Source organism: Chiloscyllium plagiosum, unplaced genomic scaffold, assembly GCF_037043375.1.
Source record: "Chiloscyllium plagiosum isolate Xiang-an unplaced genomic scaffold, Cpla_swu_hap1 HiC_scaffold_16, whole genome shotgun sequence".
NCBI lineage: Eukaryota > Metazoa > Chordata > Chondrichthyes > Orectolobiformes > Hemiscylliidae > Chiloscyllium > Chiloscyllium plagiosum.
In genome coordinates, this window is record NW_028270154.1 from 29,417,342 (window position 1) to 29,435,002 (window position 17,661).

Here is a 17,661-nt window from a genome sequence, read left to right on the forward strand (position 1 = left end):
TCTTTGAGTGCCAAAGACCTTGGATGTCCAGCTGCAGATACATATCAGAATTGTGTTTATCAGATTTCTTTCCAATCTAGAAAAATGTTCAGGTTGATCGGTACTCTAAGTTGGTGGAGAGGGAAAGTGAAGGCCTTGGTTCAGAGGCTCCTTCCTGAAAGGTGAATTTGAAGCCAAGGGTCTCCAGAACTCAGCACTTCCTCATAAAGGTATGTTATGTGCCACTAGTGCCGAAATAAGAAAAGAGAGGGAATAAGTTGTCAAATAAGGAGAAACATTTGTGGAGATTAAGGTAGAGTCACCACTGTAGTACATAACAGAGCAGCGTAGCATGACACAATGAAGCTTACTAGGTTGATTGCTCCGCCCCCCACCACCACCACTTGGACTTCTTAGCACAGTTGTGGGCCTGTTTTGTTTGTAGTAATTACACAAGCAGCTACCTCCGAACTCTCTTCTTGCAGTGGAGTCAGTAGTGCGCACCTCTGTCCTGACATTTCGCATTCATGGTATTGGTGACAAATTTAAAAAGCATTTCTGTACAACATTTCAGACATTGCCATCCAGGACTGCCAGTCACACTATGGTCTCCAACTGTTATCAACATGACCAGAAAGCAAAATACAGTATGCCCTGTTTGGCAGTCTGAAGGTAAAAAAACTGCTTTTCTCTCCATCAGCTCCACTACTAGCAACTTTAGGTCCCGGTTCCTGAAGCAAGGAGCACATTTTCCTTTGTTTGCATGTCTTGTTTCAGCATTAAGGACCTGGGGCAAAAGTCCTAAGAGCCAAGAGCCAAAGAGATTGGCAGTTCTTAATTGTTCAGCAGCACCACCAAGGAAATGAGTGCTGCTGCTAGTACAATGTCAACTCTAAGTCTAAGATTGTCATGGCGTGAGGCACTGGTGACAGGAGAGGGAGGGTCATGGGTGGAAGGAACAGAATTTGCTTTTCAGACTTCCAAGCTCCCTACCTGCCTTTGAGCAAATACATTAATTAATTGCCTCAAATGACTGTGAATGAAAATGCTTTTGAGTGTTTAGATATTGCTTTAATGAAGAAAGGATGATGAGTACATCAAAATAAGGACGTTATCTATTCATAGTCAAACATTTTTTTTGGGTCTCATCATCTCTAAAGAGAAACTTAAATCTGCACTCTTTTGAACTGGTGTCAATCTTTTTAAACTTTCCACAGTAGGCAATTTTCTCTGCAGCAGGTGATTCTAGTTCTGTGCATTCTCCTAATTAAACTGAAAATCTAATTTGCTGTGTAGCCCAGACTGCTCAAACCTGATTGAGATATCTACCTTCAGATTTATTTCATGTTTGGATTCTAATAAATTATTAAAATAAAAATGTACTAATTTACACCATTCAGCTACATCATTGGGTTACTGATCCTATATTTTACCTCATGCATGTAGTAAGAAGGTGTAATGGGAAAACATCTTTGTGTAGTTGTCTCAAACTCTAATGGTGTTGTTTGATTACTAATTTCACCCTCATCATATCAGTTATGAAATAAGGGTGATATGAATCTGTACATGTGTTTGTGTGAAGTTGAATCTCTTCCAATTATTCATCCCATCTGCTATCTTTAAAAACATGGTCATTCTGGTTCAGCATCAAACCATCTGGTGATTTCCAGATTGTCATGTGGATTCTTCAGTATTGGAAAGAGACACTTCAACTCCCAAGTTGTTAGACATAGTGAACTCAGTGGTCACCTGTCTTTCTCAATGCCAGTACAATGTGGTGCTATTACATATATAATGTGATACTCATGGTGTTAAAACACAAATTGTTTTACTTATAACCCTACCTGTACCAAAAAACAGATCAATTATTTATAACTTTAAAGTTATGTTCATATTAACAAAATAAACTAAGTGTTAACTAATGTTAGAATTATCATTGTCAATTTGGAACCTTAAATTATTTGAACTATTCACATAGTATTTGGTATGTTTGCTGGGTTATTTTCTAAATTTGTGTCTAAATTTAATTAATGCATGTAATTGTTGCATTACCTAACTGGATTAGGTATCTAAATTTCCTTTGACATTAATTAACTCAGCAATTTACACAAATTAGAATTAATAATACATTTGAGAAAACAAAATCTATTAATCGGGTGTTTAAAAAAAGTGAAACTCTTTTATATTTAAGAATTCTTCTGCTGGATGCAGAGAAATTCCATTCTTTATTGCTAAATTGCTAAAAGGCAAAGACCAGTCAGTCTGGATCATAATCTAGTATCTGTGGATTTCATCACATAGAAATTACATAAATATTATTGTCTGATTCTGAAGCCAATATTGTCATAACAAAATGATTTTAGAAGTGTACTGGAGTTGAACTAACATTAGTCATGTGACTCAGTGATACAACCTGCTCCATATTGTTACAAGAAGTCATGAGTTTAATCCCTCAAATCGACTCGGCAGATTTTCAAGATAATGTCCAACAAATAATGGAGAGATATAGGAGGGCTTTGCTTTTCTATTTAAGAGAGTTCTGTAATGTATATTCATTTGTTGATACAGTTGAGCACATGTATGTTTAAATGTTTGAATAATAGGGCATATTCTGTTAATTGAAATAAGTCTTAAACAAGTTTGTTTAATTACTGTGAAGGAGCTGTAAATTATGCTTGGGTGCAGTTCCCTATTTCAGTATAAGGAAATTCTGTTGAGTTGTCATTCTGCCATAGATTCAGCAACAGTCAAGCAAGTTTTCTTGATTCTATTGCAAAATTGGTAATGAATCACTATTTTAGCTCAAACCAATAAACACTTACAATACCGACAAATGTTCCAAAAGTTCATAATATTCTCAATAGAGTCTGAATGATTACTGTTCAAACACAGTCAGAATACAGCATTTTCAATTACTTGAATTTTCAGACCCAAGGAAGGTAAGCCAAGAGATTTTGCAATTTACCAACCTGGCAATTTTTAGAATGCAGGGCACTCAAGTAACTTTACAGTTTCAATTTTATATACCTCAAGAGACCTTCAAAAGTGTTTATTGTTGTGTTATATCTCACAGCAAGAATTCATTATACTATTAAGAGACTATGATTGTACATGATGGCATAAAGGTCTCAGTCTCCATCTTAGTGAGTCTTCTGTCTTGCAGCATTATGTGCTGAGGGGAGCATGCTGCAGTTTAAATTGCTTAGTATGAGATAAAAAGTGTCTGTGATTGTAATGAATATATGTTGATACCAGGACTTGTAATAAAAACTGGTGGGATGCTTCAGTATCATATTACTCGTATCTAACATAGGTTTCACCTCATTTGTATAAATAACCTGCTGAAGGTAAAGGCTAATCACCAATCTACAGCTGTTCGTAAAGAGAGAACTGGTCATGGTTAGTTATGATTATGAAACAATTTGCAGATTACAAATATTAGATCGGACATAATTATGATTTACTTGGGAAAGTGCATTGACTCTGGATTTCTTAGGGTTGCTGCAAAAGTTAAATAATTAATCAAAATGCACAAAATCTGCAATTTTTATGTTTGGAATCACGTTAGCAGAAAACTGTGACCAGGCTCCTGTACTTAACAAGAACGATTGCTTATTATAAATAAACTAGTTCCATCTACAGGTAAACAAATCTACAAACTATCAACACCACTTGATGAAGAAACAACGCTTCGAAAGCTAGTGTCTCCAAATAAACCTTTTGGACCACAAGCTGGTGTTGTGTGATTTTTTAACTTTGTTCACCCCAGTCCAACATCAACTCCTCCAAATCATATCAACATATAAACTTGCTGGTTAAAACTTTATATCCCTTTTTTAAAACTTCTACACACATACAAACAGACAGAGACAAAAAAAAGTGATGTTATGGACAGAGGAAAATTCACTGGGACAAGACAGTTCACAGGATTGATGAGAAATTCCTTTTGCTTCCAAAGACAGTCTGTCCTCTGATCTTTTTCTTCAGACTCTTACATTTCTTAGAAAATGGCATTAGGCAACTGGTACACTAATTACAAAGTCTCTTAGTTAGTGGTTAAAGGCCACAACTCACATCAACTTGTCAGAAAAAAAAGTAGTTTTCTTCAGGCTTCAATTGACTTTGCTTGGAGGCAGAGAGACACTGGACCTGTTTCTTTAGTAGATCAGAGATTTCTCTCCCCCTATTGTAAACACCCAAATTGTTCACATGCCCATGAGCTAGAGAATTGTCATGAGGTTGATGGCTTCTTGCATGCTCAACTGATCACAATTGCACAAACCAGTCAGCAATCTGTTGCTGGACAAATCTCATTTTGTGCACACGCCAAAGTGCTGTGTCTTATTATCTCCCCTCCCCCACTGTTTGCCAAAAGTGTAAACACAACTCACAGTGAATTCCAGTAGCTTGTCTTTAAAAATGCGGCATTTCCTTACACATTCCTTGGTTTTAATTTTTTTCCCCCATTTTAGTCAACAATCAAAAATTAATAACAACAAGTTGTAGTCTTTACAATGTCACATCATTGATGTCTATTTTTAAAATTTGTACCTATTGCACTATAAGACTCTAGGTTGAGTGAAAATGGGATGTTTGAACTCAGCAATGAGTTCAGATGGCATTACAGAGATTTTCTTTCCCATATATTTGTGGAAATGAGAGGCAAATGAAATGATCTTGAGGACAATGTCAAGTGAAAAGTGTGATAATTGCAGCAAAAACAGGTTGAATTAAGCATCTGAGAATAAAGATGAATTATGGGGGAATGCTTGTTGCTGCCTCACAGCCCCAGGAATCATAAGTTAGCCATAAAGAACAAAAATGAGTGGGAACTAGATTTCTCTCATTTCCACTTTGCAAATAAGTTATGTATGATGGCATGGTCAACATCAGAAACTTTAGCTGGGAAGGTATGCACATAATTTGTCATCATCATTCTGTGATTTTAATTGGCCTCCCACTGATTGAATAGGTGAGAAAGAGAAGATGCAGGTGGCAGCTGTTTGCTGATTTCCCATTAATGAAGTGATGAAAAAGCAAAAACATTGTTGTTTTGCAGATGTTGGTGCAGACATAACCAAGAGAGGAAAGCTTTCACCCTTACTGATGGCAATTTGTTTAACAGCAGTGGTGAGCAACATTGGAATAAATGAATGTTGGGGAGCATTACACCCAGGACCTGACTTCAATGGAACTTCCGTCTCTGTTACAGTATCTTTAGCTCTATACTACCTCAGGTGCCGCAGCAACAAGCATTCCCCATAATTCATCTTTATTCTCAGATGCTTAATTCAACCTGTTTTTGCTGCAATTATCACACTTTTCACCTGACATTGTCCTCAAGATCATTTCATTTGCCTCTCATTTCCATAGACTTCTGTCATCTATTTATGTACAAGAAACATTGTTTGATCCTGACACATTTTCACAGCATTTCTGCCACCTACAATCAGCATAGTGAAGGCGGCATTTGGCATGCTTGCCTTTATTGGTCAGCCATGATGTGGAGGTGCCAGTGTTGGACTGGGGTTGATAAAGTGAAAAATCACCTAACACCAGCTTATAGACCAACAAGTTTGTTTGGAAGTACTAGCTTTCAAAGTGCTGCTCCTTCATCAGATGCTAGTTGCCTTAAAGGAGCAGTGCTCTGAAAGTTATTACTCCTAAACAATCCTATTGGACTATTAGCTAGTGTTGCGTGATTTTTAACTGTACTGGTCAGAGCATTGCGTGTAGGAGTTGGCATGTCATGTTATAGCTGTATGAGACATTGCTAAGGCCACATTTGGAGGACTACATACAATTCTGGTCGCTCTGCTCTAGGAAGGATGTTATTAAAATAGGAAAAGGGGCAAAAATGATTTCCAGGGATATTACTGAGACTAGAAGACTTGAGTTATAAGGAAAAGCTGATTAGGTTGGGTGTTTTTCCCTCTAAAACATATGAAGCTTATGTTTATCAAATTTTGAGGGGCATGTATCAGGTGAATTTCCCTAAGATAAGAGAGTCCAAAACTAGAGATCATAGGTTTAAGGTATGGGGAAATATTTTTAAAAAGTCTGAGGGGTACCTTTTTCACACTGAGTGATGCATATGTGGAACGAACTGCCACAAGAAGTGGTAGAGGTGGTGCAGTTACAACACGTAGAAGATGTTTGGATATGTACATATATTGGAAAGGTTTAGAGGGACATGGGCCAAACATAGGCAAATGAGACTAGTTCATTTTAGGAAACCCAGTCGGCATGAATGAGTTAGGCCGAAGGGCCTGCTTTCATGCTATATACCTCTATGACTGACGGCCATGATGTCCACTCATGGAGCATGGATGATATTGTGTAACATTTTTGATTCTCAAAGAGCTAATGCTAAGGAATGCATTAAACTCCACCTATGTAATAATGCCATTAGTCTTGGGTGAGGAGTACAGCTCTGGATCACAAAGAGATTGTGTCATATTCTCATTAAAAATACCAATATCATACTAATGTAATTTGTACCTGACTGCTACCATGTAATTCCTTGCATTTTAAGACAAGAACATTTTTCTTGAAAGAGTGCTGTCATGGTGTTTCCTTTTTTAAAAAAAATTATTAATGGGATGTGGATATCACTGGCCAGACCAATGTTTATTGCTGTTCCTAATTACGTAGAGGGTGTTTGAAAGCCCACCACATTGCTGTGGGTCTGGAGTCACATGTAGGCCAGATCAGGTAAGGGTGGCAGATTTCCCTTCCCTGAAGGCCATTAGTGAACTAGCTTTTTATTTGGAAAACTTAGCAACAATTTCAAGGTCATCATTTAAATCTTAATACCAGATTTTTTTAAATTATTGAATTCAAACTCCACCATCTGCCATGGCAGGATTTGAACCTACATGCCCAAGACATTACCCACGTCTCTGAATGATACCAATAGGCCATCACCTTTATTTTAGATAAAACAGACACAACTTAAAAGGAGGCTTGTGGCAGCAAATCTACAGTATGGTGTCCAAGAGTCCAATTACTTTGTAATACACAATGAGCAGTGGTGAGGATTCATCACAAAACATGGTGCTGACAAAGGGCATTGATGTTTTGGGTCACAATCATTATGTGATTATACTTTTAAGAGGCATACTCACAATATCATCACTGTTATTGAGAGTATAAAAGTACTAGACACATAGTTCATCTTACCTCAGAATTAATTGAAGCATAGCACATTACTAGAAGCATGCTCTTTATAATTAATATATTAATGTTAGCCAAGTCACTTGTGTACCTGTGAATACAATGTTTCTTCAAGAAAGAAGGGTGTGTGTTAATGTTCATTTAATGGTTTGAAAAAATGCATATCAAGAAAAATGGCAGTGGTGGTTCCATTGGTCTGAGGAGGTGAAGATACTACTAATAAGGAGAAGAGTTGCAGTATGTTGTATAGGGAGCATAATATATGAATGAATGTTTTGGGAATGCTGGTACTTGAAGTACAAAAGGGTAGTGGGTAGTGATTACTCACTAAGGGTCACACAGAGAATGGTGTGAAATTGAAGTAAAAATTCTTAGCAACCCTTGTTATATTATTAAAGTTCTTCCTAATAATGCCAGGCCTATGCAATGATGCTCCTGGCACAAACATTCTCCATTATTATTGGCCAGCATTTTGCCAGGATATCTGATTGCAGGACAGAAAGATGTTATCACTACTCTTGACTGCAAACTGTTTTTGGTTTCTTACTAAGGATTGCAGTCCAGAAAAGCTTCACTGGACTGCTACCAGGTATGAAGGGACTGTCTTGTGAGAAGAAGTTGACTATGTTGGTCCTGTACTTACTGGAATTTAGAAGAATGAGAGACAACGTTTTTGAAAAGTACAAGTTTCTTAAGGGGTGTAGTAGATATTGAAAGAATGGGAGAGTCTAGCTTCAGAAGACATAATCTCAGAATGAAGGATTGCACATTGAAAAAAAAAAGAATTTCTTCTCTCAAAGGGCAGTGAATCTGTGAAATTCTTTACCACAGAGGGCTGTCAGAGCTGGGTCATCCTGTGTATTCCAGGCTTAGATAGATATTTTTAATCAATAAAGAATTCACGGTTCATAGGAAAAAGGCAGGAAAGGGAATTTAAGAATTATCAGACCAGCCATGACCTGATTGAACAGTGGAGTAGACTCGATGAGCTGAATGGTCTTCTTCTGCTTCTACATCTTTGGTTTTATGGAGTTTTGTTGCAATGTTGGAAAATTGACTCTTGATTTTTCTGCTTCTGCTACATTCAATTGCCTATAGTTGAAGTGCATCTCTTTTTGAAGGCTGTGTTTTAAACACATCTTAAACGGTGTAAATTTAAGGCTACAATATGATAAGTTGCAAATCAAGATTGAGACCAACAGTAGTAACCTGCTCATTTATTCAAGTGCGTTTGATTTATGCTCTTTGCACAAGTGATTAAGCACCTCAAAAATAGATCCATGCACATTTTTTGCCCAATTCACATATATCTCACTGTTGTTGTGGTTCTGTTTGCCGAGCTGGAAGTTTTTGTTGCAAACGTTTCGTCCCCTGGCTAGGCGACATCATCAGTGCTTGGGAGCCTCCTGCGAAGCGCTTCTTTGATGTTTCCTCCGGTGTTTATAGTGGTCTGTCCCTGCCGCGTCCGGTTGTCAGTTTCAGCTGTCCGCTGTAGTGGTTGGTATATTGGGTCCAGGTCGATACCCAACATGAGCAAGACGAACGTAGTGTACAAAATACCATGCAAGGACTGCACTAAACACTATATAGGACAAACAGGAAGACAGCTAACAATCCGCATACATGAACATCAACTAGCCACGAAACGACACGACCAGCTATCCTTAGTAGCCACACACGCAGACAACAAGCAACATGAATTCGACTGGGACAACACTACTATCATAGGGCAAGCCAGACAGAGAACAGCCAGGGAATTCCTAGAGGCATGGCATTCATCCACAAACTCCATCAACAAACACAAAGACCTGTACCCAATATACCAACCACTACAGCGGACAGCTGAAACTGACAACCGGAAGCAGCAGGGACAGACCACTATAAACACCGGAAGAAACATCAAAGAAGCGCTTCGCAGGAGGCTCCCAAGCACTGATGATGTCGCCTAGCCAGGGGACGAAACGTTTACAACAAAAACTTCCAGCTCGGCGAACAGAACCACAACAACGAGCACCCGAGCTACAAATCTTCGCACAAACTTTGAATATCTCACTGTTTTGGGGATGTTGACGGTGACAATAGATAAGATTCTACATTTACCACAGTATTTTAATGGTGTTGAGCTCCGCTGAGATAGTAGACTAATAAATAAGATATTAAGGGTGGAATATTTGCAAGGTGGGAGCAGGGTAAATTATTAGTGTAAGGAAACATTGTTAGTGCAGTGGTCCTGCCAAATCTAATAACAGGGCCACATTAAAAGTAAATGCATTTGCACCCTGACAGCTATTCAAATTGAAGTTTGAATAGTTGTTAAATGGTAAAGTGTACTCTGCATAATAGCAGAGTTGTTCAGAGACCACCAGCGCAGTGTTAACAATCAAAAAAATTATTGGGAGTCTCATATCACAGATCATAATTGATGGAGAGAATGACAGTTGTAAGAGTAATCAGCAGATAATAGGAAAAAAAGAGATCATGACAGATTTGCTTTTGGGGAATATTCCTGGATCACAAGTAGCATTGAACAAGTACTAACCTGCCATTAACAGTTCCCTTTACCTGTAGGTTTACTAAGACTTGGGAAATACAGCTCACAGTCTTTAAATTTAAATTGATGATAAAATCTAAGGAATGAAGATTAATTTAAAAATCATAATTGCAGACCTGCCATTGTAAAACTGATTTTTCACCAATTTCAAAATAGATATAATCAAGCTAAAAAGGGACAAGTTACCTTTTTGTTCAAACATAGTCACTTTACCAATATTCCTATGCTCATTGTGAGTGATGGAAAGAAGTGTTAACATTTTCCCTGAGCTATTTGTCCTGCAAACTTACTACCAGTAATCTAGAAATTGTAGCGGTACACATCTCTTAAAACATGCTGTAATCCTTTAAAATTGTAGCATCTTCAATATCTGGCTTCAGATAGCAAATATTATATTCAATACTATTTGTAGAAGTTTGATCTTAATTGTGGCTTAAAATGTCTAACTTTGTTAAGGATCACACATGACCAACGATATTTTCTTCCAGATGGATACACGACAGATGACATTGAATTCTACTGGCGTGGAGCTCCTCGAGCAGTAACTGGAGTGGAGAAGATTGAGTTGCCACAGTTTTCTATCGTTGACTATCACCTAATTTCCAAGAATGTTGTTTTCTCTACAGGTATCTGATGAAGAATTTGTATGTATGTATGAATAACAAATTCCTCATCACAAAATCATGTGTTAAACCAATCTGACACCACAAATATTTTTTCCAGACTCATTACAGTTGACTAAAGACATAAAGCCAAGTAGAGCATTGATCCTAATGTGGTTTAAGGAAGACCACAAGAACAGTGTTTTTAATTCACTTATTTGATGCGGGCATCGCTGGCTGGCTAGCATTTATTGCTGGCCCATGTTGCCCTTGAGAAGCTGGTGGTGAACTGTCTTGAACCACTGCAGCCCATTTGTTATAGGTAGGTACACAATGTCTTTAGAGAGGGAATTCCAGAATTCTGGCCCAGCGACAGTCAAGGAATGGCAACATTTTCCAAGTCAGGATTGTGTATGACTTGGAGGGAAACTTAAAGTGGTATGTTTCCATGTATCTGCTGGCCTTGACTTCTAGATGATCATGGGTTTCGAAAGTGCTAAGGATCTTTGGTGAATTGCTGTAGTGCATTTTGTGAATAGTACATACTGCTGCTACTAAGTGTCAGTGGTGGAGTGACTGACTGTTTTGGAAGTGGTGCCAGTAAAGCTGGTTGCATTGTGCTGGATGATGTCAAGCTTCTGGAGTGTTGTTGGAGCTGTGCTCACCAGGCAAGTAGATAGTGTTTCACCACATTCATGACTTGTGCATTATAGATGGTGAACAATCTATGAGGAGTCAGACGGTGAGTTACTCATTGGAGTATTCTTAGTCTCTGACCTGCCCTGTAGCTACTATATTTATATTGCAGTCCAGCTGAGTTTTTGGTCAAAGGTAGTCACCAGAATATTGTTAGTGGGAAATAGTAAAACCTTTGAATGTCAAGGGGTGGTGGTTAGATTGTTTATTATTGGTAATGGTCATTACCTGGTATTTTTGTGACATGAATGTTCCTTGCCACTTATCAGCCCAAGCCTGAATATTGCTTCAGGTCTTGATACATTTGAACATGGACTGCTTCAGTGTCTGAGGAGTCGCAAATGGTGTTAAACATTGCATAGTCGTCAGCAAACATTCCCACTTATGATAGAGGGAAGGTAATTGATGAAACAGCTGAAGATGGTTGAGCCTATGACATTACCCTGAGCAATTCTACAGAGATATTCTGGAGCTGAGATAACTGACCTCCAACGGCTACAACTACCTTCCTATGTGCCAGGTATGATTCCAAACAGTGAAGAGTTTTCCAATGATTCCAGTTTTGCCCTGGCTCCTTGATGTCACACTTGGTCAAGTAGGCCCAGTTAACTGCTGTCATGCTCACTATATTTCTAGAATTCAGCTGTTTTGTCTGTGTTTGAACCAAGGCTGTAATGAGGTCAGGAGCTGAGCAGTTCTGGTGGAATCCAAACTGGACAACAGTGTGCAGGTTTTTGCTGAACAGGTGTTGCTTGATAGTACTGTTGTTGATACTTTCCATTGCTTTACTGATGATTGAGAGTAGACAGATGGGACAGTAATTGGCTGGGTTGCGTTTGTTCTGCTTTTTTGTGGACAGGACAAAACTGGGCTATTTACCACATTGTTGGGTAAATGTGAGTGTTGTAAGTGTATTGGAGCAGATTGCGTAGAGGTGAGGTAAGTTCTGGGGCACACAACTTCATGTCAGAGCCCATAGTCTTTGTAGTATCGAGTGTCTCCAACAATTTCTTGATATCATATAAAGTGAATCAAATTGGCTGAAAGCTGGTATCTGTAATGCTGGGGACCACTGGAGGAGGCCAAGATGGATCATCCACTTGGCACTTCTGGCTGAAGGTTGCTGCTATTGCTTCAACCTTACCTTTTGCACTGGTATGCTGGGTTCTTCCATCATTGAGGATAGGAATATTTGTGGAGCCTCTTCCTCCAATGAGTTGTTTAAATTGTCCACCATCATTCACAACTGAATGTATGAAACTGCAGAGTTTCAATCTATTGTTATGGGATCACTTAGCTCTGTTTCCCACTACAATGCCCATGCCTCATGATTTGAGGTCCATTTTTCCCACAGCGATCTTTGGTCACATATTCAACTTCCTGATCTTATTTACAGCTTGCCAATTTATTTATGGCTCAACTCAAAATCCAAAACTTTTTTTTTTAAAGTTGAGCCCCTAGTTATTTATACTCGCTTAGCAGAATCTCTCTTAGTTCTGCCTTATACTTTTGGCATCCATATGGAACATATATGGATTCTTCCTCTCCCATTCCAAATTGCTATCGAACCCTAATAACATCCATAACAATGGCATTGGTTAAAGAAGGTAGCCATTAGACCTCTTATTCCTCAGTTGAGGAGAACAATGGTGATCTCCTAATCATTCTGTTCCCAACTACTGTACTACATTCTTCACTACTCCCCCAACTTGAATGACCCCTGTACTACTTTTGTGAAAGTATTGATCTGTTTATCTGAAATTATTACAATATAATAGAGAAATTTTAGATATTAATAAAATTGGTCAGGGAGCTCTCCAATTGTTTCATGGGCAGTAGAAACAAAGAGGCTGAGTAAAATTCAGTTTGAAATTATATTTGTGGGGTCTTGGGGGAACAGAACTGCCAAAGCCATTCTTGATCTCCAGCACCATGATTCTATCTCGCTCTCTCTCTCTCTCCATTCCCAACATGAACAAAAAAAATGCTGAGTTCTAAAACAATCTGTTACAGATAAATTATGAGCAATCGCTCCACCTGAGTGTTGTCCAATTAATGTAAAAGCAGTTTTTAAGACTTCAATGGAAAGAATAATTGAGTAAGTGTAAAATTGGCAACTGATGTACTGCCAATTATTTCTCACTTTGTGTGAACAGTTAAATTCAACTCTAATTTTTTCAGTCACTGGTCTATACACTGTCAAAGGTGACTCATTGAGTTGGTTGCGGTGTGTCTTGCAGGTGATACATAATGCTGCCACCCTGTATTGGTGATGTATGGAGGCTCCCAGCCTCTGACCTGCTCTTGTAGCCACAGTATTTATACAGCTGCTCCATTTCATTTTCTGATCAATGATAACCCACAGGAATAGAGGAGTAGCTGGCTTACTCACCATACTGTATTATTGGGAGCAGATTGGAGTTGGGTAGGAAAGACATTGGCTAAGATCTGGCATATTTTCCATGCTTTCTCTCCATTGTAGCTTCCCCCTGACCTCCAACTCTCCCCAACCTCACTCATTTAAACAAGTCCAGTTGAAGGCCATAAAATCCAGTTACTGAAACAGCTTTAAAGGAAGCCAAGCCCTCTGGTATTCATCATTTTTAGAAATAACTTAAAGACGATGTGGTTTCTAATTTGAGAAGCTTTAAGAATATCAAGATGTTAGAAATTTGTGTGCTTTTGGTTCATTGGGAATGTTTTATTTGTATTTATCTCACACTTAATATTCAGCTCACTGATAGAAGTTAAAATATTTGTATACTATTTTTTCCCAGGTTCTTACCCCAGGCTGTCACTCAGTTTCAAGCTTAAACGAAATATTGGTTACTTCATTCTGCAAACGTACATGCCCTCCATTTTGATCACCATCCTCTCTTGGGTGTCTTTCTGGATTAATTATGATGCATCTGCTGCACGAGTTGCTTTAGGTATGGCTTTACAAATACGTACAAGTTAGCATGCTATTATTTATTCCTTGTACAACCCTTACTTTTTTTTTCTCTGCTTGGTGTATTTCACTTTGTAACTAATATGTATCAAAAATTTATGATCTCAAATTGTGCAAACCACAGTCTGAAGACATCATTAGCTGAAATTAACCATTTATTTTGTGTGATCACTTCCTAACCCAGACCTCAAAATGTTCTGGAATAAACTTCTGTAATAACAATCTGCTGAAAAAGAACATCCATTTTATATTCTAAGTATATATTTAAATAGAAATGTTTGATTATTTAAATATCTTAATTTTCTGGTGTGAATGTTTCAGAAATGTACTGCCAAGATGTCATTTTAGTGTTTCTTTTCTCGTTTGGATATTCCAGATAATTTTATGAGTGAAACTTCAACCACTTTTGTTATTTTTGATGATAACATTTCATTCAGTAACATAATCAGAAGAGACTGATTTCTAATAGTCTTATTTACATCCAACCCAGGATACATTTTCTTTCTCAGATAACAATTCAAAGCACTTAGGGCATACAGGGAACTCTGACTATGTTAGAATTTTTTTTAAAAATCCAACTGCAATTGCATTCTGCGACATTTTATTCAGTACAAACATTGAACATTATCATAAATTTTGTTTTTAAAGGAGACAGTTTCGGTCAAATAATGTGCTTGTCATTTCATTCGACCATAACTAAAAAACAAAATTGTGAATAGTCCGCATCAAGAATTACTTCAGATATTGATTGTATCATCTTGCAGTAGTCACACTGGTGAATTTATGTTAGCTATTTCACAGCCTTGTACTAAATATACTTTTATCGATACATTTTTAAATTCACCTTTATATCCATAGAAATGGTGATTTCCATTTCACAGACACAAAGGGTATGTTATCAACATGTAATAAACAATAAACTCATGTTAAACTACCTGATACAATTCATTTTTGACTGGTTTAAAAAAACTATTGGAAAATTTACAAAGAGTAAATTTATATTGGACATAATATTCTGTCTTTCTTGATATCAACATTTTTAATACATTATTTAAACCACATTTCTATAGATCATATAAATGAATGAATGATTAAACAACTTAAATTACTTTATTCTTAGTTTTATGTCATTTTAAATGTTAATGTCTGATATGAAAATATTAATGTATAAATATTGATGACCACACATTCAGGTTAATTGTTTAATCCTTTGCAGGTATTACTACGGTACTTACAATGACCACAATCAACACCCATCTGCGGGAGACACTTCCAAAGATCCCCTATGTTAAAGCCATTGACATGTACTTGATGTGCTGCTTTGTGTTTGTGTTTTTGGCCCTGTTGGAGTATGCCCTGGTTAACTACATCTTTTTTGGAAGAGGACCACAACGTCAAAAGAAGATTGCAGAGAAAGCAGCAAAAGCTAACAATGAGAAGACAAGAGCAGAAGCCAAGGTAGTTTCTTTAAAAAGTGGGTGTCGAAGTATTTCAAAGGGCAATGTGATTAATGCAGTTGCACAGTAATACTAATTATGTTTCGTCTCTTTCTAGTCATTCAAAATTTAACTTTCTAAAAGATGGTGATTAAATACTTCCATATATTCACCTGTTTGTCAAAAATTGAAAACAAAAGTCTTGCATGTCAGATCTTGGCAATAGATTGTGATAATGCCATCAAATATCACAGGATGGTTATATTCTCTTACGTTGTCGGTCATTGTCTGGCTCCCACTAGGTACAAATGTTGTCACTTGTAACTTATTTACCCAAATCGTAACATTGTCCAGACCTTGCTCCATAAGGGCATGGACTGCTTCAGTGTATGTGCAGCTGCCATTCATATAGAACACTCTGCAGTCGAGAGTAATGTCTTCACACCTGACCTTGTATCTTGAATTTGGATAAAGACAGACCTTAGCCAAAATAGAGACAGAGGTCCAATTCCATAACTCCTGCAACCCGAGCATGACATCCACCATTTCCGTTAGAGGATGGAGGCCTGATTGTACATTGCTTATTTGTGGTTCATGGTGTCAGTTACAACTTAAAAATCAGATCCAATTTTCATGACTGCACTGTCCAAGAAGTGACTTCTGAGTTTTAGATCTTTCAGAGAAATCCAATATGGCCAAAGTTCTTTTGATTGATAAAGGGAATCTTAAAGAGGTAGAACACCTTTTAGATACATCTATTGGTCAGGAGAAGTCAAGTGCCTGAGATTGTCATATGTAGACATGAATCCATGTAAAAATTAGATAAAGTCATTGGAACTGTCAAGCTATCAACAGAACTGTGCACTGTCAAAGAATTTAAGTTTGTGGCCTTTAAACTTTTGTAAAAGCTGTCCACAATATAAAAAAAGTATGAAATTCTTACTTCATTCTCTCTGCTGACAAGGCCTAAGATTCGTCTTTAAAGAATTTGTGCTGCATGTCTGATTTCACACAAATCAGCTCCAAGTACTTATGAAGTCTGTGCAGTGGGGCTTTTATTTAAAGGTTAAAGGAAGTTAAATGTAGTAAATGGGTTTTTAAAAATATCTTGAGGCTGAGATTATTCATAGTCATAGAGTCATTCTGCACGGGAACAGACCTTTTGGTCCAACTAATCCACATCGACCATGTTCCCAAGCTAAACTAATCCCACCTGCCTGCATTTGTCCCATATCCCTCCAAACTTTTCCTATTCATATACTTATCCAAATGTCTTTTAAACATTGTAACTGTACCTGCATCCACCACTTCCTCTGGCAGTTCATTCCAAACACTCACCACTCACTATGCAAAAGGTTGCTCCTCATTTCCTTTTTAAAACCTGCCTCCTCTCACTTTGAAAATATACTTCTCAGTTTTGAACTCTCATTTGCCATTAGAGACCATAGCTATCTTCATTTGTGCTAGATATAGTTCCCCGTAATTGGCACAGACTTCAATTACATTTTTTGATGCCACACTCAATCAAATGCTAATTTGTTATCAAGAGTCGCTCTCACTTTAGCTCTGATGTTTTGTTCATGTTTAGAACAAGGCTGCATCAGTGGGCAGATTAATGCTGTGTGTATACTCCCTGATACCACTGTCAAAGACAACCTTCATGGACTTTACTGATGATTGGGCATAGACTGATGAAGCAGTAATTGGTCAGATTTGATGTGTCCTCTTTTTTTATGGAGCCTACATATTAGATAACATTTACTATATTCTCAAGTACTTCCCAGTGCTGCAGATATACTGGAAAGGCTTGGCTGGTTCTCAAGAACCTCAGTGCTACAGCTGACAAGCTGTCAGGGCTCATAGCCTTTGCTATATACAGTGCCTTCTGCCATTTCTTTAACATGGAGTGAATTGAAGTCAACCGATGATTCACATCTATGATGTTGGGGATCATATAACAAGGCCAAAGTGGATCATCCACTCTGCCCTTATTGCTCAAGCTAGTAACAAATACTTTAGCCTCATCCTTTGCACTGACGTGCCAGGTCCCTCTGTATTGAGGATACATCTTCCTCCTCTGGTTAGTTAATTCAACTGTCTACTCACATTCATGATGGGTTGCAGCATAATTGTTGTGGTTTGCTTTGATCAATTGGTTGCAGGAATTCCTTTCTTGGTCGTATGCATTGTACTCCTGCTGCTTAACATTTACATTGTCCTGTGTACTTGTCGTACTGTGTTGATGCCTCATTTTCAGCAGATATTTTGTTC

At 37.8% G+C, this 17,661-nt stretch overlaps 1 protein-coding gene across 1 annotated transcript in view; it reads left to right on the forward strand.

Annotated features, from left to right (window-relative positions):
- LOC122556558 (gamma-aminobutyric acid receptor subunit beta-2) overlaps positions 1 to 17,661 on the forward strand; it is a 265,659-nt gene that overhangs the window by 235,808 nt on the left and 12,190 nt on the right. Inside the window, exons 6-8 of the mRNA XM_043703359.2 lie at positions 10,195 to 10,332; positions 13,782 to 13,934; positions 15,171 to 15,412. Of these exons, the coding sequence (XP_043559294.1) occupies positions 10,195 to 10,332; positions 13,782 to 13,934; positions 15,171 to 15,412 (533 nt within the window). The remainder of the gene's footprint in view (positions 1 to 10,194; positions 10,333 to 13,781; positions 13,935 to 15,170; positions 15,413 to 17,661) is intronic.